General features: G+C 44.3%; 2 protein-coding genes across 2 annotated transcripts in view; both read left to right on the top strand.

Moving 5' to 3' along the window:
* Positions 1-4,057, top strand: part of UBASH3B (ubiquitin associated and SH3 domain containing B) — a gene marked incomplete at both ends in the record, with an annotated part of 70,428 nt that extends 66,371 nt beyond the window's left edge. The window contains 3 exons of the mRNA XM_082493949.1: positions 1,868-1,974; positions 2,925-3,034; positions 3,920-4,057. Coding sequence (XP_082350075.1) covers positions 1,868-1,974; positions 2,925-3,034; positions 3,920-4,057 — 355 coding nt within the window. The remainder of the gene's footprint in view (positions 1-1,867; positions 1,975-2,924; positions 3,035-3,919) is intronic.
* Positions 4,058-10,935: 6,878 nt separating this feature from the next.
* On the top strand, positions 10,936-25,599 carry CRTAM (cytotoxic and regulatory T cell molecule; the record flags this gene model as incomplete). Its single annotated transcript, XM_082493902.1, has 12 exons — positions 10,936-10,984; positions 14,219-14,365; positions 17,094-17,246; positions 17,453-17,584; positions 20,529-20,699; positions 21,259-21,330; positions 21,508-21,573; positions 22,908-22,979; positions 23,485-23,589; positions 23,998-24,144; positions 24,519-24,602; positions 25,469-25,599. The coding sequence occupies 12 exons, from the start codon at positions 10,936-10,938 to the stop codon at positions 25,597-25,599; spliced, it is 1,329 nt and encodes a 442-aa protein (XP_082350028.1).
* Between the last annotated feature and the right edge of the window lie 408 nt (positions 25,600-26,007).

Here is a 26,007-nt window from a genome sequence, read left to right as displayed (position 1 = left end):
TGGAGGGCAACTTGAGACTCCTCTGACTCCCCAGTGAAGCACCACAGCCGTGGTGCCCTCCAGCCTAACCCATAAATGTTCTTTTACTGTAAGCTGCAGAGAGAAAACCTAAATAAAACCCAGCAGAAATAGTTACGTGGCAAAGAATAGACAAGATGATCTGTTCCGGCTTCCTGCTCTCAAATTTATGATTCATTTATGCAAGACAGACTCAAAGAGCTCCCACAAAGAAGGAAACTCCAGAAGGGTCACACAGTTCCAGTCCTCCTGCACCTCGCTGCTGAAATACCTGTATCGCTATGACTGCTTGCAGAGATTAGCACTTTCTGTCTTAGTGTGAGCCTGATCACCAGCTGAGCAATCTCAGATAAAACCAAAACTTTTATAATACACACATGGTATACACACACAGGAGTTCCACCTACATGGGCTTGGTGACAAGTACTTTGTGGCTGGGCTTTTGTGGTTTATGGTATCACCAGAAACACTGGTGTTTCCTGGTATCCCAGTGCACCCGTGTGTTTAAGAACCCTCAAGTTGAATAAGCACTTGAAACATTAAAAAGAAGGAAAAGAAGAAAAACATAAAGAAAAAAAAAGTCTTTTTTTTCCCCATACCTAATTATATCATAAACCACTGCCATTGTGTCCTTCCAGTCTGCAGCTAAAATTCCAACACTCTGCGGGTATCTAAATGGAAGTCCTTACACTGTATTTATCCCTGAAGGGATATCACATGGCTAACACTCAGCAGAGCCATGGGACCACAGGAGAGTCTCTGCTTCAGAAAACACGTTCTGGGAAAGCTGTAACAAATATTCTCAGGGCAAGAAAAGAGCCGGCTCTCGTGTGGTCGGCTGGTTAGGTGGGGGACTGGGAGACAGCCCTCCTGGTGCTCGTTGTCTCCTCTTACAAGGGCGATTTCCACAGATTGATCAGACCACTGGATAGAGAGAAAAGTTAGGTCTTTTCCTCACGAAAACACAACCTTCTGCATCCTTCCCTTGCTTCGCTGTGCACATCCACCTACTCCAGCTGATACAGCTGGCCAGAGTCCCGCCAGGCAGCTCCCCAAAATGCCCTGGCCCGGGAGGAGGCCGCCTAATTCCAAGTATTTCCCAGCAACACAGCTTCACAGATGGCCAAAGCAGCAGTTTGCCTCTGCCCTTCACCGTGGAAGCATGAGCAGTGAGGAGAGCCGGCACCTGCTCTCCTCACTGCTTCTCCACGCTCCACGTTTCTCCCTGGAGCTGCCCGGTCTCCTCAGACAGACACAGATGCTGTCAGCCCAGCCCCTGAGCTGGAAGCCGTGGCAGCAGAGTGCAGACCTCGCTCTGGCAAAGACGGCTTGAGTGGTGGCTTGTCACCTTGTCGCCTGCTGGGACCACCAGGCAGCTGCAGCGAAATGGCCCCTGTCCCGACGTCCCCTCCTGCTCACCCACTCCTGCAGGGTGCAGGTCTTGTCCTCCGGCCACTCACGAGCTTCACGTGGGTGGGTGAGCCCTGGAATCTGCCCATCAAAGGGCACAGGACTAAATAAACACCAAGTGGCACCGACTTGCTGCATGCCGTTGGCAAAAGTAACCCGAGTATCATCAGCATGTCGTGTGCTGCCTCCTCCAACTGGTCCACATTAGCGGAAGCAGTTACCGGTTTTCCCAGCTCACTGAATTACCCTAACGCAGGGATGGTAAACATCTTGGTCTCAAAGTTTAAAAATCGTCATAGTGGTCCTGACACAAGACGCAGTTCTGGGCATTTGAGGAATTAGGAGAGTTAAAGAAACAGATACTTTCAGATGAATCATAACTTGAGCTTAATACTTTATTGTTTCTTCCAATTAACCATACTTGTTTTTCTGCTCACAGACCTCATATTCCTGTCAGCAAGTTAGTGGTTTCCGAATCTTATGACACATACATAAGTAGAAGCTACCAAGTAACAAAAGAAATCATCAGTGAATGTAAAGGCAAAGGTAAGTGCTACAGAGGGAGTGAACAAGACGACAGGCGCTCTGGGGTGTGAATGCCAGTATCCCTCAGCAGTCTTTCCCTCTTCAAGGAGATGAATCCCCATACCTGAATCTCTCATCCCTTCCCCCAGAGATACTGGAAACTCCTGGATGTGTCAGAACTATGAGTTCAGATATGCTCAGCTTACAAGAAAGGTCCATAAACTTAAGTAGCGGAAATATTTTAGGGACCCCTGCCCAGTGCAAGCTGTTTCTCAAGGGAATAAATAAGCCATTTGCACTCTGCTGTCTGTTACCAGCATCAGATGTGGCATCTTCCATCCCCCATCTGAGCTACGCTTCTGAAATATATTACCCATAAAGACTGTGGAACATTTCTCCAAACACAATATTGAAATAAAAAAAATCTCTAGCTTTTATTTTTCATTCAGAGTATAGGAATAGGATGTTTCTAAGTTCTGGTGATTTCACTAATTTAATTTCACTGATCCATCTCTACATTGTAAACTTTTATTTTAACAGTTTGCACACAAATTTCAATAGCACAGTGTGGCGCTGGTTGTAAAACATCTTGGAAATGGAAATCTAAAGCTATCACTGTGGAAAACCAGCAACTGAAATTAAAGTGCGTGTTATAATCAGAATCAATTTTTGGGTAGGCAAAAAGCATTTGCTTCACAAGAGAGCTGACATCTGCTGGAATTCTTGTTTTCTTCAGAAAGCCGTTTTAAAACTAAGTAGCACCGAGTTAACCATTATCCTGAAAATTGAGAAATGCTCTAAATATGTTAATAAACCATACTTTCTTCCCCTAAAATACATAGCTTAATGTGGCATTATATGATAAACTGAACCCATTTTGAACATTTGAAATGGTCTGCTTGATCTTGGGCACCAGTCCCTAAAGCTGGCTTCATCTCCCTCCTCCACCTGCGTTTCTCACTTTATTTCAGGAAATAACATCCTGATAGTGGCACACGCGTCCTCCCTGGAGGCTTGTACCTGCCAGCTCCAAGGGCTCTCACCGCAGAACTCCAAGGACTTTGTACAGATGGTCCGAAAGGTAATTACTGCCCAGGAGTAAAGCTGGCTGGCTTTACAAAGAGAAAAGAAATTTGCAATCTGCTTAACCAGGTAGAGGACACTTTGTTCCTCTCGCCTGATTGTTTCCCCCATTACAGAGTTTCACCCGTTTCAGGAGTCAGGAGAGTGAAGCAGATCGATTTCTTTCAGAGGGTTATCCTAACGTGCCCCTTTGTAACAGATAGCAGAGGATCAGTGCCCACCTACAGCTGGGCTTGCAGTGACTCTGCTTTATGCCTGTACATACCGGGGGCTGTACAGAGACTCCCGCAGTGCCCTCCGGTGCCGAAAACACCCTGACCACAGATAACAGGGCACTTCTGCCCTACAACACTTCCCCTTCTCACTTCAATCCAAAGAGCTGTTAACCGTCAGAGAAAAGGACTGAAAATTACAGTGGGGTCTCCTGCCTTCGTTCCTTCCCTCCGGCCCTGGCTAAGGAGGTGGCGCTGTGCACTGCCAGCCTTGCAGGCACTCGCTGGGATATTCCCAGCTGACACTTGATCCGAGGGCACCTGAGCCAGACTCGCATCCGTATTTCTCCTCCATAGCTGCACTGGCCTTCAGGGATGGGACCATTGCAGCCAACAGGACATCTTTGGTTCGGACTGGCCCATATTTAAGCTACATTACAGGGGTATAATCTGTCTTTCCCAGTGTTTTGCATGTACAGTGGTGCACATCTGGCTGTCACACCTGAGTCCTACAATCATCTTTTGAAAATGGACTTTGGGGAGAGGGGAAGAGAGAGAGAAGACAGTGAAATGCTTCAGTAGCACAGCAGGACCTCAGCCCTTAGGGGACCTCCCTCCTCGCACAGCTGGATCCCTGCTCATTGCCTTTATTTCCATCTCTTCTCACACAGATTCCGTACTTGGGGTTTTGTTCGTGCGAAGAACTGGGAGATACAGGTGTTTGGCAGCTTACAGACCCCCCCATCCTCCCTCTCACACATGGACCAACTGGAGGCTTTAACTGGAGAGAAACCTTACTACAAGAATAGGCAAAGCTACGTGAGCAAGGACAACCCATGGCCTTTCTAAGCGTTGGAGAATGTCTCTTCTTTCTTGTGTTTATTGGCAGCAGAAAAATAGTCATAACATGTTCAGTGGATCACACAAACAGCTGTTCTAGCATATCTCTCACACAGCCACAGTCGTGCAAAAATTCTCATACACAACTAGGCAAATACAAAAGGGAGTGATTTGAGGGGAAATAATATTAAAATACAGATTGAAGCTCTTGCATCGCAGGGAGTCTCTGTTTAGTCAGTAGCTCAGGTAGATTTTGCCGCCTTGAATGGAGCTCTGATAACACCAGTAACTTTCACTGCCTTCTGCACCGCGTTAGAAACAACTAGCACTGTGTAAGAGTCGAGCATTCAGGACGCTGGGATTTTTTTCACTACTATTTCTGCAAAGCATTAGCAGGCTTGTTCAGGACCACATGTTGAGACACCCCGCCCCACTCACTACCCCCAAATTCTCAGCACCTTCCATAAAGCGTACGACCACCAGCTGGAAATAAGGATCTGGCATTGCCTCTGTGGGCAGCATCAGATTATTCCTCTCCTCTATTTGTGCACTGTGTTAGGGGTTGTGTTGGGCATACCATGGGTACAAAGATTGATTGATTCTGATCTGCATCAGAATAAAACTCTGAATTTCACCTCAGTTACAGATGAAGTTTGCACATCAAGACAGCACCGTTGTGAACAAAGACTGGGAGCAGTTTCTTTTAAGTGAAGGTGAAATAAGCATTTTCAGACACAGCCTAAAGTGTTTGTGTCATTTAAATTCCCATCAGAAGACCCTGAAAAAGGGTTTTCCCTTTTATACTGCGATTTTGCGCTGGTCATTTACACAGCCGTGGCTTTCTGTGCTACATGAGCTTTTCCGTCAGCCCTGGTAACGTTCTGCAGTAAGCAGCAGTCTTCAGGAGCTAATGCTGAAATCAAAAAGACGCTGAAATTCAGCCTCCACTGCATGCTTTGCTTCCTTTTCCTTAATTCCCAAGTGCCATCTGTCATAAGGACAAAGCAGAGCTGAAAAAACAGTACACTTAAATTTAGGAGCAACATGCTTTGGCCTATTAGGACGCTATTTATCTGGTGCAGGAAGGGTTATGTTTTGGGGAGAAAGGAAGAGAAGGGTTTCCATCCGTAGCCAATATCTTTGAGATCACAAGAAGTGTCCTCTTAGCGCAACAGCCTGCAAGATCCCAATAACAGCTGCTTCACAGGAGAATGCAAAATACACCGCAGTGGGTAGTTTATGTATAAACTGGCTCCAGAGCAGGTTTCTTTTAGATTAATATTATCTTAAGTCATTGGCCTTGGGTCAAAGTGTTCCTGCAGACATTTGTACAAGTCTTATCAGCATAGGTTCACTTTGAGAAGGTACTTAAAAATGTGCTTAAGTGGGATGAAAGAGATTTAGGCATACTCCTTTCTTGGCTTGGGCCATAAGTCTGAGGATTCCCATAAATACCATCAAGAGTAAATTCAGAAGTACCAGGAAAGAAATTCTGGCACCCCGGGTACCCCTCTTCTGTCCAGCTTTCCCTCCGCAGAAAGCATCCTCATTTGAAATGTGTATATGGCACAGAAGTTTCTGCTGGCCAACTTTGACAAAGGCTTATTCTTCATAGCACGATCAAAGTTTGATTTTGTGTTGGTCTCTTTTAACCTCTCAAGCCTTGAGCAGGACTGGTCTTGCCTTCAGTAGGATATGACTGAGCTGCACATTCAGCAGTCCGAACAATTAAGGAGTGATAAATTGCAATCCCTTCTTCCTAAATGAGGCAAAACACTCAGCAGTTGCAATGTAACAAATCTTAATGGGTTTTAGCTTAGCTTCGTCTCTGGGTTCTATTGAGCTTGCCAGGGAGCGTACACCAGATTCCGTACAGATTTTGAGTCAGCAGAGAGCTCATCCTGTGCAATATGTACATTGTCACGATCCATAATGATAGTCCATCATTCATACGTTTATGACTATGTAATACACAGTAGGCCATTCATAAGTGCATTATTATACCAGGGCTGTATACTGAAAAGTCAGGGAGATAATTTATGAGATGACAGAATAAACTGCTCCTGTGCAGTTATACTGCTGTCACTTTAGTTTTTAACTGTAATTTAAACTATTTTTGGCTGTGTACAGACATTCTGAAGAGCATTTCTGTCCTGTTTTCCTCCATGCTTACTCACTGCAAAGTCACAAAGAGTTTAAAACTAGATGACAATCACACCAAAATTAATTTGGTTATTGATGCATGTGTAATTCTCTGCTGCTTTTTGTTTCATGCTACGGGCCAGCAAAATGTAGTTCGGGGCAACAAATATTGCCTATACAAAACAGTAGAGGCTGCTCAGGTCCTATCGCAGGTAAGCGGCATTACAAGGAGTTTACTTAGACAGAAGCATGAAACAGAAAGGGAACAAAATCTGAATGCACAATTTGAATATTGTACTAGCTGATCTTCACATATAGTAAGTAATATAGAAAAGAGTGTTCTGTTTGAGAAGGTAGATGTTAAAATACTCTCTTCTTTAAAAAAGTATATTTTTGGATGTTTGGGAAAGTATTTTGACAATTGTAGTCTTATCTCGATTAGATTTTTCAGGTGTCAAGAATCTCAGAAAGAATCTTATTTTCTTCTAGCATTTTGATTTCTCATGGGGGTTTGTGTTAAGTAGTCTTATGTTGATAAAGCTTATTGGGGGAAAAAAAGAAAAAAATGTTCCTTTTAAATTTTTAATTGAGATGTTAAGAATACAAAACAATTGCTGCTTCACTTTCACTCCATTGCTGCTCATTAATGTGTATTTACGTGTTTTGTCCCAGAAGAACATAAGACTTGACCTATCTGAAGTGTGTGCAAGTCTCTTCCTTGCCTTCACTGTGAGCTGCATCAGATCCCAACAGTTTAATTAGGGTACAGGAGGCAAATAGCAGTTCCTAGATTTTTCCCTCTCTTCCCAATTAAGGAGTAAAGCTGGAAATCTGCCAAGAATAAGTTGTTCATCCAGTATTTTCATAAACTGCAACTAAAGGGTTGGGCTAGAAAAATACAAGAATCAAAGTGCAGAGTCACATTCTAGCACAGCAGCAGCTGAGGGGACGACAGTCGGCACCAGAAAGCCAACACCAGGGGATTTGAGAAATGTTCCGATTTGATCAAGAGTTTGTCCTTGCCACTGGTGGGCAGGGGCTGCCACATGCCCCGACCCCAAGGCTTGAGCTCTGCCTGGGGATGCCTTTCCATTTAGTGCAGTGGCAGCTACAGCCAAATACTTAAGTCCTCTGAGCACGGAGCCAGGTTCTCCGTGAGTGTAAATACTCAAATCAACAGATCTTTGCCTGTTTATGCAAACTGAGGATCCAGGCTGTAACTTCAGAAAAAAAAAATAATAATAATTTCCCTTTTCACTAAGTCTGAACAGTTTCAGAAAGAAGTCAGCTGATGGTAGGAGCCTCCTTCTCCTCTCTGGTGATAGCTTCTAGTGTCAACCTTATAAAAGCAGTAATTTACATCACCAAATAAGTGGTTGTTCACAAGAATTCTGCAGGAATCATCATTAGTGAAGGCAAGGTGAGCAGTAATAGTGTAAAACAAAGAGGATGGAAGGGATGCTAGAGTGCAGTTTCCCAGCATATGTTTTTGTATGCGCAGTCCTGAGCCCCCAGGTAGCAATATCTCAGGGACATGGGTTGTTGTCCTTGACTGTGTGCTAACTGCAGCTCTCGGGGAAAAAGGTGAGAGGACGGGGAGGGTGTTGTGTACAGCACTGTGACAAACTCAGCCTCTCTGCTTCGCTCCAGCACCGGGTGGGAGGGATTGGAAACTTTTTCCTCTGGGTCCCATGGGTCCTCACAGCCCAGGGAAACAAAGAGGAAGATTTCTTACGATTTCCTCGGGATGAAGCCACGCAAGGCCTGGTCCTACCACAGGCTGCTCCCCCCCACCTGCCACCGACTTAATGAGGAATTTGAAGGACTCATATCTCTGCGGGGTTGAGCCCTTCCAGTCCCAATTTAAGAAACGCATGCAGAAGTAGAGCGACATTTAGTGTCTGACAATATTCACGTTCATTTCAAAAAGATGGACGCTAGATACTTGAGTTAGGCTGTAGTCAACTAACCCTTATTTAAACCCAGAGCTGGAAATTAGTTTGCAATGCTTCACAACTTCAAATGTATTGAAATTCTGTATGAAAACTATCGCTTAGAGAGGGAGCCTTAATAGGTTTGGCTTGTGGGGTTTGATTTTTTTTTTTAAAAAGAGGGCCTAAGCACAGGGGATATTATTTGATCTTTAAAAATACATGTGAAACAATGGTGGTAGCAGACGTGCTTAAAATGCTGAATGAATGAAAAAAAAATTAAGCAGTAAATGTGATTGGTTGCATACACTCTAAATCGCTACTTACTTCTCACCACTTCCTCAAATACTTGTTCCCTGGGGACTATTCATGAACCATACATGCTACATAGCAGAAAATACACAGCCAGTTCCTTTCTATTACTTCCCATTAAAATGCATTTTCTGAAGTTTCTCTCTGTGGACATCTCTTAAAACTTGATGTTATCGATGGATATTTTTTTTTTTTCTTTTTAAACATGTATCATTCTGTTTATTATGTTTTTTAGTGTAAGCAGATTGTATTTATTTGAGAAAAAGTTTGCTGTTCAAAAAAAACCAATAATTGTATTGCCAAAAATAGCTGTAATTACCTGTGACATCTGTATTTTTTTTTATTTTGGGGGTTGGTTGGTTGTTTTTAATCTCAGTTTCAAGTGCTAACAACTGTTAAAACAACCACTGCATTTTAATTTGCTTATTGCATTAAATGGATTTCTCGGAAGTTGGACAAAAACATCTCCTAGATGATTTAATAAAGATGCCACACACCCACACCTTGCCCTTCCAATTTAAATTTTCCCCTCAAGCGTGTTGGACTCTGCCGGAGTGAAAATGTTCACACAGACCTTCAATGAAGTGCCCCTTCAGAGGGGCCCATGCATTGCTGGGGTGCACGTGAGCAGTATTTTCAGTGGCTCCAGCAAGACGTAGGTAGGAAAAACTGCTTGTTACGGGCACGTGCCTAGAGAACAGCTTTATCGGGACCTAGAAACAAGAAGGGAGCCCGGGCTGTTTCTCAGTTGGGGTGGCAGTGCTGCCCTCACCACATCCCATTTTGGGATGCCCACCCAGATGGGGCGTAAGCCTCAGAAGCATCAAAGAGAAAGGGGAATTCGAGTTATATTTTTCTTCCCTCCACTCAAGGTGAAGTTCATTTATTTGACAGCAGATGGCACAAAACTATCTCAAGTCTGGTTTCCCTTCTACTGCACAGGGACGGAGTTTTCCCCCTGGGTTGGAGGCAGGTTGGCTTCACTGTCTCTACTGCTTGATGGCTTTTCCCCCCCCCGAGTTATTTTACTGTCAGGTTTAGATATGTGGAACTGGAAGCACAACTTTTAAACGAAAGTAATGCTTACCTTTACAACACGTATCTTCTTTCTTGACCTAGATTTTTTAATCCAGCAGTAGTTTTATCAGCCGGTGAGACTCTTTCCTTTCAAATCAACTAACTACATTAAACCTTATGGCCTACAGCTCTGTTTTCCAGTAAAACTGATTATATTACGATTAACATAAAAGCCATAGCTTTTATCAATCAAATATATACTAATAGAGTGATGCACTTCCATGCACCTGGAAGTTTCATGGAAACAGGTTCTAATAACTTAGAAGTGAAATGCATAATGTATTTATAATTAACCATTTTGTCCAGTTCACTCAAACCCATGTCCTGCAAATACACACAGTTTTTAAACCATATTTCTTATCTTATTAAAGTCAGCTCATTTTGACAGCATTAGTAATTTGCACTAAACGTTGGGCAGTTGCAGAGACGTGTCAGAAAAGGATCTGCCAAAGCCTATTCGGAAATCAGTACGTGTGGCTACATGGTGAAAAGAGGCTCTGCCTAGAACAGGCTTGGATAATTCTTGTGATCTTTCTGGGCATCACGCCCAGGAGATGCAAAAAGCTTCATCACACCCCAGACTAGTCCCAAAACCATCAGACCTGCAACGGGACACAGGAAACCCAGATTCCGCCACCAGACCTCTGGGACCTCCTTGTTGTAGTCATCCCTCCGCCCAGTGAACCTTTCACAACCACCTCACCAATACTCTTAATTCCCCAGAGAGCCACAAACCGCACGCAGCGCATCACCTTTCTCTCTTTACTTGTTTTGCCAGGATCCCTGCAAGCAGAGCAATGCAAACCTCCCACGCATGTGACGGTACATAGAGGCAGAGTGACACAAGACTATTTTTCCAGGGATATAAACCACACAGTGGGGTTGTCCAGCAACCTTGCCAATTACTGCACTATGGTGGTGTCCACCAAATAAGTGCAGCCTTCCTGGGTGCCTCCTCACCTTGGGGAATTAAATCCTGTACAGTGCACATCACTGCCGCAGGGGTCCCCGGCGGGGCTAGCCCAGGTCCCCGGGGTCCACATTTCCCTTCACCTTTACCTGCTTCCATATACATCTCTTCCCCGCACTGAGGGAGACAGAGCTGGAGGGGGTGCAAGGTGAAGTGCCCCCAGTCCTGTCACCCACCGGTTCCACTTTAGGGACCCGTGAGGTCACCGATTTCTCAGCAGTCGCCAACACGTAGGAAAGGTGAGACGGGGGAGAAAAGAGCGGAACCGCAGAAGGAAGGAGAGGAGGCAGAGACCCCGGCAGTGATGAAGTCATGGTAAATCTGCTCCCCCGTGCTGAAAAGGGCCGGGCTACGCAGTGGCCCCAGCAGAGAGAGGAAGCCGGCACACACCGACTGCCTGCGCCCACACCGCAGCATGACTTTCACCAGGGTGCTGCACCTCGCGGCTCTGCTCCTGATGCAAGGTAAGCGATACGCCTTCTCTTACACAATCTCCCCTTCACGAGCAGCCCGGCCCAGAGAACTTGATTTCCAGCACACCACACACCAGGCAGCTTTGCTGTTGTGTTCTTGTTGACAATGCTGTTTTGTCACCCAATTTCCAAAGCACACTGGTGCTGGATTCCAGCTGACTCCTAAACCCAGTGTCGATGAGACCAGTTCCCCTCCTAGCAGCTGGCGGCACGCTCGAGATGGCAAAGCATTGGGTAATCAAAAGATTTTCCCTTAAATTTCAATCACTGCTTACTTTCCACAGCTTGGACATCTGTGTATACCTTTGTTCATGCATTGTGTAAAAAGAGGCTCCTATAAGAAGTCAGAGTAATTTAGAAAGCTCTTGCAAAGTACTTAGAGCATTTAAAGTGCTTTTCATTTTCAATCTCCTTACTCCTACTGGAGGATGTAGCTTATACGTACTTTGCTAATCTCCTGTCTTTCATACACAGGAGAGTGTTTAAGGTTCATATTTGTGCATGTCAAATAGGGAAAGACTTAAGGAAGGAAAGTAACAAGACAGCTGTCTGCAGCTCCGGGTTCGTAGAGGTGTCACTGCTGACCGTTGCAGGAGGAACGCACGCTCGAGCCGCAGCAATAGTCCCTCTCCCTTCTCAACAAACGCTGGAGCAGAGGGCACAGTGGTGCTATTGCTGACGCCTTGCTAGTACTCACACATTGCTAACAGAGGCCACATCAAATCTCATTGTCTAAACAGCAACAAAGCATTCTGTAATACTGTATGCTTAGGATATTTTATTACCACTGATTGGGTTTAACAGGCCTCAGGGAGCTGCCAGTTACATCCTAGCTGAACTAGCACTTGCAGCGCCCTTTAGACTTGCTCCAAATCAGCAGCTTTCACTCTCTTCCAGGGTACAACCCCTCTTCTCCCAGTATTGCCACAGACTCCTGTGTGATGAATTTGTACCTGCTGACAACCGCTGGCTGCTCTTGGCCATCAGAACTCATTCAGACTCCCCCTCGCAGGTCTGCAGCCAGAGGTCAAAAATAACTCATTAAACGGGATGTCTCTAGAGGCTACCATTTTAAAAATAACTCTGAAATGATGCATTGAGTGCACATCACCGCAACGAGTTCTCTGTGCACTCTGATGGCTAAAATAATAGCAACCAGAGGCACGAACCATTCTGCTCAGTCCCATCATGCAATTTCTAACAATAAATTATTGCCCTTTCTTGCCAAGAAGGTGGATATATCATTGTACGTGATGCCAGACTAATTTTTCCCAGGAGCTGGGGCACCTGGTATCCACATGGTACAAGAACTGGAGCTGGTATGGGGGCATCTCCCACACCCCAGTGACTGTACTGTGGTGGGCTACAGTGGCTTGAAGACCACAACCACATCAAACTGCACCTTATACAGGGACAGAAATTTGACCTGTGAGTCATGGTCTGAATGAAGCCATGGTCCCTCGTGGAAATTACGAATATGCTCTGATCTGGAGGCTGCTTTTTTCTGTTTTAGAAAAGCAAGCAACACCCCCACCTTTTCTTGTTCAGTCTTGTTGCTCTCACCTCAAAAAGCGTGACTTGAAAGACCCCACACTGCTGTTAGCGGCAGGAAGCTGTCACTACGAAAAAATGTAGAAGGGCCCCGTGGAAAACCACAGACAAGGCCCTCTCTGCTGCCTTAACAACATGCACCTCCTGGCGCAGGTCTTCAGAAGTGTAACCCATGCAACCCATTGCTATGGCTCCTCTGTGAGCTACCCCCACGTGGCACAAGCCCTGAGAAACCAGCTGAGGCACTAACCCTCGGAAATGGAGGTGGAATCAAGAGGGAATAGAAGCCAAAGGCACTCATGTGCCATATGTGATGGCAAATCAGTTACGGCCACTCAAGTTCAACAGGGCTTTCCCAGTGTACAATGATTCTGTGGAACTCAGCCCATGGTGGCCCCTGGTACCGGGCAGTAAGGATAGACGGCAGATCTGTATCGCACAGTTTCTCCTTAGCCTAAACAGCATACATCATACTTACAAATTCAGAAGTAAAAATACTGAGATATTACAAGGAAATCTCTTCTACAAGCTTAGAGACTCCAAAGATTAGATAGTGAAGAAAGAAGAGGTCCGTGGTGTATTTGCTATTTGTAGAGTCCCAGGCTACATCACCGACCATTTTTCCGTGCCACCTCTGGCCCAGGAAATGTCAGGTGTGCTCAGTGCAAGGGTGAGGCATGGCATCCCATGGGAAACTACTGTCTTACAGGGAGACAAGTCCTTCCTCCGATTTGTGTGGTAAAATATCAGGTCCGGCAAGAACGCCCTACGATAGCTTCATTTCTGGTATATTTTAAAATGTTTTTAAGAAAATGAAAAGCTTTCCTGAAGCCCAGAAAGATTCATTTCCCCAAACTGCAGTGCTCATGTATGCAGTAGGAACTTGCAGCAGACAGCTAGCTGGAAAATAAAATCAAAACACACAAAACAGGAATGAAAAATAAAACCCTCCTACTGCCTATTCACTTAACTCTGACCCAGTCACTGCTCTTAGTAATTTCTCCAGGGCATGCTTTTTTTCTGGAGAACGCAATTCATTCCAGGTTATCAAATGTTTTTACAAAGTGTATTATATATCTTAGAATGTCTGGACAGAAAAACACACTTTACTGCCTGTCTGTAAAATGAACTGGGAGGAGAGAGAATGAAATTTCATTTTAGTAACCTGCGCCAGGCCACGTTTGTGGATCCTATCTTCGTAAGAAGTTTCAAAGCCAATTCAAAGGAGTTGCAGCATTACTATTTCTGAATACAAAAGCCTCATTTTTCAGAGGTGCTGATCATTCACTGCTCAGTCACACACACTTGTAAATCAGGTTCAACAGCTCCAGAAGGGAACATGGAGTAATAAAAATTAGTTACAGGGAGAATGTGCATTACATGGGTCTGCTATCAACCCTTCATTGACTCACGTGGAATAACACTGAATAACTAAATCTGGTTGTGCTAGCAGGTGAAGATCACAAACCTTTGGTACATATCTTACCCAGCGACTGTGATGACCTAATGACTGCAATTTATTTATACCAGTACAATCATATTGGCAAGTTTCCTAATGTAGGAAAACCTTTACACCCTTGAAAGAAGGAAAGTTGACACCCTGCTCTGTCGAAACATTGTCACTTTGCTTCATGTCATGTATTAATACTTGTTTTTTCCTGTCATGTCTGGCAGGGGATTTTCCAGGAGCTGGCAGCGAAACCATAACTCTAAAGGAAGGAGAGGACCTAAATCTCCACTGCACCCTCACCAGTGACGACGATTCTGCCCGGCAGTGGTTAAACCCTCACGGGTTTGCCATTTTTCTAAACACCCAGCGGGGTAAGTGTGAAAACTGAATGCAGCACTTTCCACGCGGGGCTGGGGGTCGCTCCGAAGTGGGCTTTCTGAGCTCCCACCCATGGCCAGGCTGACTCACCTGCTACCCAACCTCTCGAGGTGGTTTTACATTTAGCCCCTTTCTGGCAGGAAGCTGATGAAACGGAAACCCCCACAAGAGTGGTCTGGCACCAGAGCTTTTAGCAATGAACTGTAGTTACCACCAGCACCAAGAGATTAGCACAGAAACCCACTCTCGCCTTACAAGAGAGACAGGAGTGGACGTGCCTGAAAGCCCTGCTACATTTCTGCTCAATTCGATATAGTGCATCAAGAGGAACTTTTTAGAGAACAGGCAGCGATTTCTAATATGTGCTGACAAAGCCAAAGTTACAATTACCGTGTTCCCTTCCACTCCCACACCTCGTGTCTCTCTGTCCTTATCTATCCTCCTATTGGTCCAAATTCAACAGCTTTGCAAGATGAGGACTGCCTTGGTCTTCCCCATTTTTACAGTACCTAGTCAGTCAACATCCCTGCTTGTTGAAGCCTTTAATGACAGTAACGACTAGAACTTATCCAAATGACACCGGGTACCCAGCTCCCACTGAAACTGCCCAGGAACTCAGGGTCCTCTTCAGTTGCCCTGGGAATCCCAGCCACCGGGTCTTGCCACCTGCATCAAACCAGCCTACTAATATTTCCCGCTGGTATTGCCAGTATTTCCAAGTGGAAAATGTCATGAGTAACTGTTGCTCCTATATACTCAGTTACAAGAGCAAGTAGGATGAATGTTCTTTAACAAGTTTAAATGACTCCCACATGTATGTATTAGAAACTGTTTCCTGTGGAACCCAGGGTCCCAAGTTCCATACTCTCGATATAATGTGTAGGAACCATTAAATTCAAATGGGATCCAAAAAAACTCAGTGCTGAGCCACTGACAGCTAATCAATATGGGAAGCAGGGTTATTGCAACCCGCCTGGGGCTGCTTTGACATCCAGGCTTCCAAAAACCACAGCAGGCTATGGCAGGGGTTCCTCTCTCCTGCTACAGTCTATTAGTCCGATCATGCACCTAAGAGCTGCAAGACCTAGGACGACATCACCTCTCCATCACTTATCTCTATTTTTGACATATATATATGTTCTCAGTATTTTACACTGTAGAGGTAGGCAAGAGTAGCAAGAATCCCTACATTTATGCAAGTTCTCTATGGCCCTGGCTACAGCCACGAACATTCTCTTTCTATGCAAACAATTTTGGACTGAGACACTTTATTCTGCCCATATCCAGTTCTAAACACCTCCATCTTTTAATGGCTCTAGCCCTTTTGATGATTAAATTTTTGCTGAGTTGACACAACAATTTAATAAGGTTAGGGAAAGAACATATCTATTGGTATCTATAGGACCTGAGTGAACAAAATGGTATCTGTCTTAAATCACCTGAGGATTCAACACATAGTTTCAACATCCCATGAATATCCTTCAGTAAGACGCATGATATAACACCCACAAGGACTAGAGTTTGCAAAGCATTTGGACCCTTGATAAGTCAGACATACCGAATATTTGCCTTTTGCAATACAAAAGAAAACTGTCCTCATTTAGAGAGAAACCAAACTTCACACTGTGCATGGACATTTTCATTTTTTATTCTGAATCACCACCGTGAATCTCTGTCACATTGCTTCTCCAGTAAATCACTTCATGAATCAGTTCCCTCCAGTCTCACTGTAGCTAAAAATATGACAAGCTAGCTCCAAGTCCTACATCATGGCGATTTCAAAACCCTTTAGTATTTAATCACTTCCCTAAATTATAGTACTGCTGTGATTTTCTCCCAACTCTGTACTTTTACAAGACCTCAACTAAAAAAAAAAAAAAAAAGAAAAAGACAGTTTTTGAGGTCGTTTTCTCCCTAATGACTGGTGCACATTCCCAGTTTCAGTTCAATTTAAGGGCAGAAAGTTACACTTTCTGTGCTGCGATTGTGGGAAAAGGCCATGTGACTTGCTGACCTGACCCTGAGGACTCCCGTGGGTCACCCAGCAGCAGGAACGAAGCAGAGACTAGAAAGTCAAGAGAGAGAAAGGGGACTGTACAGCAAAGTATCCTAGGAGATAGTCTGATTAAAATCAAGGTAATTAGGCAAGCCAATTAATAAACAGTCAATAAAGAGGTGTGTGCTGACTATAGTGTTCATTTATATATCATAAAATACACCCAAAAAGGGGTGTGATTTTTTCAAGGCCAAATAAAGGCTTGGGGAATGTGGAAGGGAAAGGTCCTCAGTTCATGCATCTATGCTCTGTATTCAAAGGTCCTGTGACTTTTCTGACTACATATCATGTCCCCAGACCCCAATGTTTGCTTACATTTATCCATCTTGACACTTAAATAACCCAAATTGCTATAATACCAATAACCCAAATTGCTATAATACCTGGGATCACAGGAATAATACCACCTGAAAATAAAAGCGAGAAAAAACATGTCATTTTCCCAGCTGGCAGCACACACACCCCTTCTTCAGTTTACTGTGGCCTCTGTACTAGCGCAGCACCAGCTAGGAATGCTTTGGGCTAGAACTGCTGCCTTAGGTCAAGTGTTGACAAACTAAAAAAATGCAATGAAGAAAAGTATCCTCATTCATTACTGCTGTGATTATCCGTCTTGCTTTTATGTACCAACACACATAGCATGCTGGGTTTTATTTTCCTTACAGCTTTAAGAGATGAGAGGTACAAACTTATCCATTATTCAAAGGATGAATTATCCATCCAACTGTCTAACATAACAGTGCACGATGAAGGCATATATAAATGCTTCTACTACGGCACCCCGTTCAAAAGCAAGAACAAGGCTGTTAAGGTATTAGGTAAGTTCTTTCACCTGCTTTGCTCCAGAGGAGCACCACAACAAAGCCTCAACTCCTGACCTGCATTTTGCATGCAATTGTACAGTTCTTAACACAACGTAATCCTGGTCTTTGCCCAGTCCCCCCAAATAATGCTGTGTATGCAGCCATTCACAAAACCGAGTAGAAAGATGTACTATGACTGATTCTAAATCTTCTTACTGCAGCTGCTCCTTCCAATCCAGTACTGGAAGTATCCCAAGACAAGGAAAGAAGCATTACACTGTCTTGCCATACCCAAGGATGTAGACCACAGCCTCAGATTACCTGGCTGTTGGACAACGGGATAGAGCTCCCTGGTAAGTGTTAAAGGACCGGGGACTGATTACTAACAATTTCTCCTTATCAGCCTTGGGCACTTTTAAAAATACTGGAGGGTGAAACACCTGCAACACATCAGCTGGGACTACCACCCATCCTCCACTCTTTTACTACAACTTGGCCGCCATGGTGCAGGTTTGGAGAAAAGCCAGCACTAAACTCCAGTGTTTGTTCAAGGGAGAGTGCTCATCTGCTCTGCTCACGTTCAGTGCGGAACACCACCACTTGGCACCAGAAGGGTGAAATTCCACTGAAACAAAATGAAACCAAAACTCCAGAGGCACAATTTTCCAAGGCCCAGTATAAAGTCAGTTAACAAATCCATTATAACTACTTCCATGTTGTAACCGGTAGACAGATTTTCCTCAAGCAGCTCCCAGACACACCAGCAGCCTTTCCCTCTCACGAGCCAGTTTGGAGCCAGGCAGCTTACTGGCAGAAGCAAGAAGGGAGCTCAGGAAAACACAGCCCAAGCCGCCCTGCACGGTTCTCCCCAGTGAGAGGTCTCCACGCGTCTGGGTGGACACATGTGAGGCGGAACAGAGCCACCACATAGCTCAATTTAACTTCTGTACTACATAAATAGCTGCTTATAAGACCATATTCTAACAATAGCTACCTTATTAGCTGCAACTGTAGCACAGTGGAGTAGAAACGCGCATCTGTATCAAAGCATGAGGAAAACACCCATAAATGCAAATGTATTTTCCTTCACGTATTAACAAGCTCTTATTTGTACTTTGCATCATCAAACAACATATACAAAGCTTAGCTTGTAATCTCCTCCCCTGTGCTGGCCTGAATACAGCTAGAAATCAAGACTAAGGAAAAAAATCCAGGCTGCCAGATACACAGGCGTTAATGCAACCGCATAAAGCTCTACACTTAAAGGAACTGCACTCGCAGGAAGCAGCATAGCTGGTAATGGAGCCACACCAAAGCCAGGGCAGACAGCTATCTGCTACTGCAGGGGGAAAGGTGCTCTAGAGCAGTGCACGGGTCTTGGAAAAAAAGCAGGTTCTAAAATCCTGCGCAGCTTTGGGAAGAACTGGGCTGCATGTGACCATCAGGGCTTGGGGGAATACCAGCTGTGAAGTTATGAGGAGCTCAGGGAAGAGATATGTCATCCCTATGTTTTTATACACATTTTGCCCACTGTTCTAGAAACAGGGGTTTCCTTGAACTTGAAACAACCTCAGTTCTGCCCTGATAAAGTATATTATTTGTAACATCACAACACAGACACTAAGCACCTCCCACAACACATAAAGCCAGCGCTGCATTTCTCCACTTATTTTAACAAAAAACTTACACTTACCTGTATCTCCTCCTTGCCTTTGTAGCACTGACCCAGTGAGGACTCCCTGACCACCCCCCTCGCCCCCCAGGCACCTGGGAAGGCAATTAAGCAGCACAGGGCCGCTGGGGGGTCTGGTCGGTTGGTTGGTTTCATCTGTGGCTGGGTTTCAGGCAGGAGCATTTGCATGCAGAGGTGCTGCTTTCACCGTGTGGCCTGCTTGTGGCAGACACAAATTGAAATGTTAAAATTGAAACTTTCTGCATGAGCCTTTCCTTTTTTGAAGGTGACTGGCTTTGAGTAACACTCCTTTCCCCCCCTTCCATTCTCAGCTTTAATCACTTACTGCAAATATTTATACTAATCAGAAAATAGCTAATACATCTTAATTACTGGCAGCACCTCAGTTCCACCAGGGCTCAGCAGGGGCAAACCAGCTGTAATTACTGAGCTGTTACTGACAAAGATTATTTTCTTCCTAGCAAAAACACTTTGAAATCATTTTGAGCACTTATGTGACCCTGCTGGGGATGGAAAAGAGGGTTGAGAAATACTGGTCTATGTGATACAGCACGTTATCTGTAAGGGCTAATTTGGAAACAAGGAATTTCTTTCATTTAAGAAATAAGGGTGTTACCAAGGGTAACAGATCAAGAGACAGCATCGGTCTGTTTCCAGAGAACCTCCACACTATGAACAGACAGTAGAAATCATTGTGTCACCATGGGCATTAAAAGTAAACATCTGAAAAAAACTCCCTCTCCACCAGAGCTATTCAAACACGTCTCTGTCACAGGAAATACACCTGTATTTTTCCATTTCATATAAATGAGTAGAAGTCAGTATTACCTAGAGGACTAGGAACTACATCAGACAAGTTACGTGGCGCTCTCTAATTCATTAGAGCAAGCAATTAATCTTTATCTTTAAGTACCCCCAGTTGCAAAAGGGGAAGAGTCAAACCTGCTTTGTAGGGATGATGGAGGACTTGCACGGGATTTCATAGAGTTATATAAATGTTTATTTATTACAAATGTAAATATTGCACATTGGTATTTAATGTTCATATTTATCAATATGCATAAATATTGCACAACTCCTTTTTATGTTTGGGGTAACAAATCCACAGCTATTAAGACAAAAATGCAATGCCCTTGGATATCACATAGCAGAATCAGAACTTTTCTAGATCTCAGTCGCACCGCAGAACAGCAGATCCTCGCCCTGGGGCCCCCCACTGTGGGCCATAGGTGGCTGTGGCACACAGCAAATCAATTTATTCCGTTCGGTAAGGACCAAAAAGTGGCAGTGGGTGTTTGGACATTTCGCCGCAGTCCTTCAGGGTGCTGCAGGGGAATTTCCCCATGGCAGTCATGTAAGGGAGCGGAGGCTTTGGGCTGAGCGCAGGAGGTGTAGCGAGGTTTGCACTTAACTGCCAAGGAAGAAAACATGACCTTGCTGCCTTTGGGCTCCCACGTAATCCATTTACACAATGAACCACTTGTGCACAGCAATCATGCGCTGCTTTAGCACAGCAAAGTAATGCAGATTGTGACTGGAAGGTTTTTCATTAAATTGCTCTTGACTAGAAAGCACTTAAATGTTTTCTTCCAATGGGTGTATAGGTGACACTAAGCACAAGTTAGAAGCTGATGGGAAGAAATGGACTGCAACCAGCACGCTGACAGTCCTCGCCTATGGGCCCAATTCAACAGCCAGCTGCATTGTCCGCCACCAAGCACTAAGAGAAAAGAAGCTGATGGCATCTTTCCGGTTTGAGGACCTCCCTAGGACGGGTACTGCAGACTCCTTCAGCATGCACTGTCCCATTTTACCACTCCGAGGTGGTGAAAGTTATGCAGATACACATGTAAAGCTGAAGCCCGTAAATCTATTTTTAAATGAGAGGGCTACCTGGGGCAAAAAAGAACTCCAAACTAAGATTTGGGAGCTTTTTTTGTGCTTAACTACCTTAAAACTCACTAAACATTAAGCTATGGCAGCCCAGGCAGGTGAGTTCCCCAATGCTGCTGCTAGAATTGAACTGATGTTTGTCCTAAAGCTTTAAAGATAATTTAAAGATAAAGCTTTAAAGACAATTATGTTCTCAAAAAGCCGTGAGCTTCCCATGTCTTCTGCGCATTAGAGACATCCGCCTGGAAAGCCATCAGGGTGTCAATGTACTGAATTACCACTGATGCTGCTTGTCTAATAATTCCTGGAGGAAAGTTTGCCTTCTGCCCATCTACTCATCTGCAGGATAGATCTAATTATTCTTACCTTGTTCTTCCTTAGATTGCTTAATTCAACAAATGGTTATGCTCTAAAAGTTGTTCTCTTGTTGGGTTTTTTCAGTGACAAATACAAATCCTGCACAAGCAGCACTAGAGGTGGATACACGTGTCTCTGAGAATGAGAAATCTACAGGTAGGCATTAATTGCTTGGTCTTTTTTTAATTAATACACAGGTCAGATAAATACAGCATCTACAAGAAACTATCGTGCAGTGCCTTTACCTAGAGCTAGGGCTGCAAAAGAGCAGTTGCCAGCAGTGCTGGGGGATCTTTTGCTTGGCCTTCAGAACCACTTTGTTTTTTTCCACAGTGACCGCAGCAGAGTCAGATCTGAACACCAGCACGGCCTCCACACCAGGCTACCCACAGCATACTGGTAAGGGTTTCACTTTCTTTTTTTTCCGCCATTTCATAGCGTTACACATATTCAGAGGACGGGGAAGCTGAAGGTGGGAGGGTAGGACTGTAAGTCTAACCACAGATCAGATAGAGCACCCAAACAGTCTGGAGCATGAAGCATACTAGTGCAGGTTCCCTTTTTCATGGATCAGTTCAGTGGCAAAATGCCTTTTCTGATTTTTATCTCATGTTTGGGGGGGTTCCTTTAGAATCCAACCAAACAACCGTCCCTTCTGCAGTACCAGAGGATCCAGCAGTTACCAGCTCAGTGTCATCACCAACCCAGCAAAACCTCCAACCTGATGTCACATCTACTTGTAAGTTTGGTCTTAGTTACATGAATTTACCAAAGTAGGACAGAAATGCTACTGAGAACGTTACATTCCACGTTACAAAAAAGCATGTAACATAAACCACAGCATTTCTTGCTTGTGCGGGGAGCCCTCAGTTTTACAGCCATGAAAACAGAGTCTCTCTCAACAGATGCAGAAGAACATGAGCATTAGCAGCAGCAGCCAGACAGGCCAGTGTTGCAGCATGCTGGGAGCCCAGGCTGGGCTTTCCCTGGACGGTTGCACTAGGTGGCACTGTGCAACAGCGGTTATCTGTGCATAGAGCAGGCTGCAGGTTGCAGATGCTGAACTGAGGAGTTGTGCCCAGGGGAAGGATGAAGAGTTCCCCTGCCCAAATCGGTTGGTCAAAACCCACTAAGGTGGGCAAAGGTGCCTGCTTAGTGTGACCGGCCCTGCAGTAAAAAATCAATCGGCTGGTTTACAAACACATGAACTCTTCGTTTATATTTGTTCAAAAGTGTTACACTAGTGATTACAAACATCACAGAATGGCTACATCCTGATAAACAATTTGTACATATGTTGATAAACATACATTGAACGCTTGAATCTTTTAACAGGACTTTCACTAGGTGTGCTTGCACAGAATCATAGAATAGTTTGCATTGGAAGGGACCTTCAAAGGTCATCTAGTCCAACCCCCCTGCCATGAGCAGGGACATCTTCAACCAGACCAGGTTGCTCAGAGCCCCGTCCAACCTGACCTGGAATGTTTCCAGGGATGGGGCATCTCCCACCTCTCTGGACAACCTGGGCCAGTGTCTCACCACCCTCATTGTAAAACATTTCTTCCTTATATATAGTCTAAATCTTCCCTCTTTTAGTTCTCTTATGAATATAAAGTTTTGGCAGGCACAACATGCAATATCATTTTAGTTTTACAAATCAATGTTCGTTATACAGGGATATATTGTCTGTGTGCATAAGAAAGTCAGAACTCACCTCTCTGTTTGTACAGGGTCTGAAGTAACATCAGCTGCAGCAGGAAAGGAAGAATCAGCTGGTTCTTCGAGTTACCCTGTCCCCAATGGTACGACCTCCCATCATCAGACGGGGTGGTGATGGCAAAGGACAGGGATTCTCACACTGGGTGACTGCACCGCTGTGAGCTGTGAAGACAGTAAAAGAGTGGTCAAGGATATGAAGAAAAAAAAAATCTTCCTTAAGGAAAAGGATACATGCTCATTCCTATTATTTCAAGCAAGCAAAGCAAACTGGTGGACAGGGAAAGCCCCAAAATGAACAGAGAGTTATTAGGTCAGCTTTGGTTTAATTCATCTGTAGGTGGGAACCACTGAGTTCAACAATGTGTAAGAGAGTGAGAATTTTCTGTTCATAAAGCCTAGGTGGTCTTCAGATTAAAACACAATACAGCGTTAAGGAAGTGACCGCAGGGCTTTAAGTCAAGGGCTCCAGAAGTCCCATTCTGCCACATTACCAGGTGTCCTGGACATCAAAGCTGCTGGGAAAATATGCATTTCTTAAGCATCCCTTTGCCCTTCAGAGAAACACTGTTCTCCTTTCCATTCCTCCAGGGACTGAAACAGCATTCGATGGCAATGTCACAGAAGAGGAACATTTCAGGACAGAAGCCCCACTTCCAAGTGAAAACGTAACTGTGGTTTCCATTGTCACCTTTGGTACGAACTCTTTAACGACAGCTTCCAAACATGTAACAAGCTTCCTTAAACCACGCTGGTTCTCTCTGACCACGTGTCCACCTCCAAACCTTTTGTCAGTACACTAGGGTAAAGCTGGCTTGCAATCTTGGGGACAGACCACACAATCATATTTACCATCAAGTAAAAAGCTAAATTTTACTGTTTGTTGTGCCAGAGCACAAGTCCACTGATTTCAATACATTCTTCTTGTTCATACAAGAAGAAAAAAATTTGACTTCATGTCCTAAAATTAAGTCCAATAAGGGGACTTGTGCTCTCCAACCATGTGTATCTGGCCTGGTTCAGGATCTACAGTTCTTGTCTTAATTACCAGAGACTCACAGGAAGCTATTTAACAACACAAACATACACCTGCCTCTTTTACAGAGCAAGATCTGAAGTCTGAAGGCATCAAAAAGAAGGAGAATAACCTCCTGCTGCCGATCTTGGTGGCTGCTCTGATTTTCGTGCTGCTCATCATTGTCCTGCTTTTTATGAGGAAGCTGAAAAAAGCTCATGGAGTGTGGAAAAGAGGTGGGTGATGGCCCTGTCTGAGCAACTGCTGACGCTGCTTTATTCAGAGGGGCTGGAGAGCTGAGGAGCCTGTTAAGGAGGGACAAGACATGGCTCCTCCAGCCACCGATTAAATGTCCTTCTCCCATAGGCAGTGACTGTGACTTGTTGCAAACAACAGTTGAAGAGCCCCCGCCTTGGGCCACACTTCAGCTGACATGAGGTGCCACAAAAGCCGACAGAATTGTTGTCTTGGGCATCTCTCTCAGATGATCGGGATGACTGAACCCCCATTTTGTAACTAGTCTCTCGGGATTTTTATGCTCAAGGCAGAGAGTGAGTAAGAGTCATGGAAAAATCTCTCATCATCTTAATTACATTTGTTTTCTGCACAGAAAATGATGTTTCAGAGCAGACACTGGAGAGTTATAAATCCAAATCTAATGAAGACAGTCTGGGCCATGAGAAGAACGGACATGGTAAAAAGCTTTAACCAGCATAAACTAATTCCTGTTAGAGCATTGCTATTGACCACAGCCAGAGCAGGCTGCAATCAATCTTACTGTACAGATATATTTGCAAATTGCACATTTTAAACCTGAATAGTCTGAACTCATACCTTTCATACGCGGAGGTCCACCACAGATATTACAGCTTCAGCAAGAGTGATGCAGAATGAGAATCATTGCTTTTTGTTTGATAGGTTAGACTGGATAATCACAATGGGTTTATCCAGTTTTTAAATATAATGCAATGAAACACTAGTAAAAACAATGTGTGGTATGTACCAGGAATGCTACTGTTGCTAAACCGTCCTGAATGACTCTTAGCTGATTTCACCACCAACAAAACATCAGTGCTTTATCAGTCCTCAGCCAGTGACTACTGATGGAGGCAGGTCTGTCACCACCCTCACCTGGGGTATTTCTGCCCCACACTTGGACTTTTGTCTAAACAAAGGCAGCTGACAGCAGGTGAATAAGCCCAGATAGCAAGAATGAGGGAAATTTGCCAACAACTTTCAACATGAGTTTATTGCATCACCTAAGTGGTATTAAAAGAGAAGGGGGCTTGTAATTATTGTCAAAATACCCGTCTTTTTCAAATATTTTGAAATACAAACTATTTAAACCACTTCTTGTACAAACTAGTGCCTTGAATATTGTGTAACCTGCATTAGATCACATCAGGCATCTCAATCTTTGTTGCAATGGCTGCCCTAACAATTTCTGGGAATGCATATCATATTTTATTGTTCCGTGACACTCTAATTAATACGTATTTCAAGCAGGTACACCACCACTGCCTTTACAAAATCAGTAATAAACGTGTGCTTATTTTTCAGTTGTCAATCAGAAGTCCAACACGCAGTATGTAACAGAAGGATACATGGAAACAATGCAGAATAATCCAAGAGACAAAAACATCCCAATAAGTGAGAAACTGTTTGGATGTGCAAAGGAAACGGACATATAGCAATGGCAAATCTGTACAACGTGCAGAAACACCACTGTTTCTTGATATTGATATTACAGCGTTCAGTTACCAGTATGATTTCAAGGAGCAGAAGTATAAACAGCTACCCTCAATCCAAAAGCCAGTTGGGACTGCTTTTTCCTTAAACAGTGGGACGGGTAGATGGGACGGGTGCTCCTAGAAACCTTTTAGCAATGAACACACTGATTTATCTGTAATCCTCAGGGGATTTAATTAACCACTGCCAGAAACAGAGCTCATCGATCCCATCTCAGGTCCCATCAGCAATTAGGGTCCTGGCAAGGGAACATTGTCCTGAGGACCGCAGGATACGAAGATATTCATGTGATGCTTCGGCCACCTCCTCCGCAAGCGTGGGAGCTGCAAACCACCTGGGACTTGTATTAT

This window comes from Vanellus vanellus (genome assembly GCF_965231255.1).
Source record: "Vanellus vanellus genome assembly, chromosome: 21".
NCBI lineage: Eukaryota > Metazoa > Chordata > Aves > Charadriiformes > Charadriidae > Vanellus > Vanellus vanellus.
Note: the sequence above shows the minus strand (reverse complement) of the source record. Positions and strands in the feature narration are given on the sequence as shown.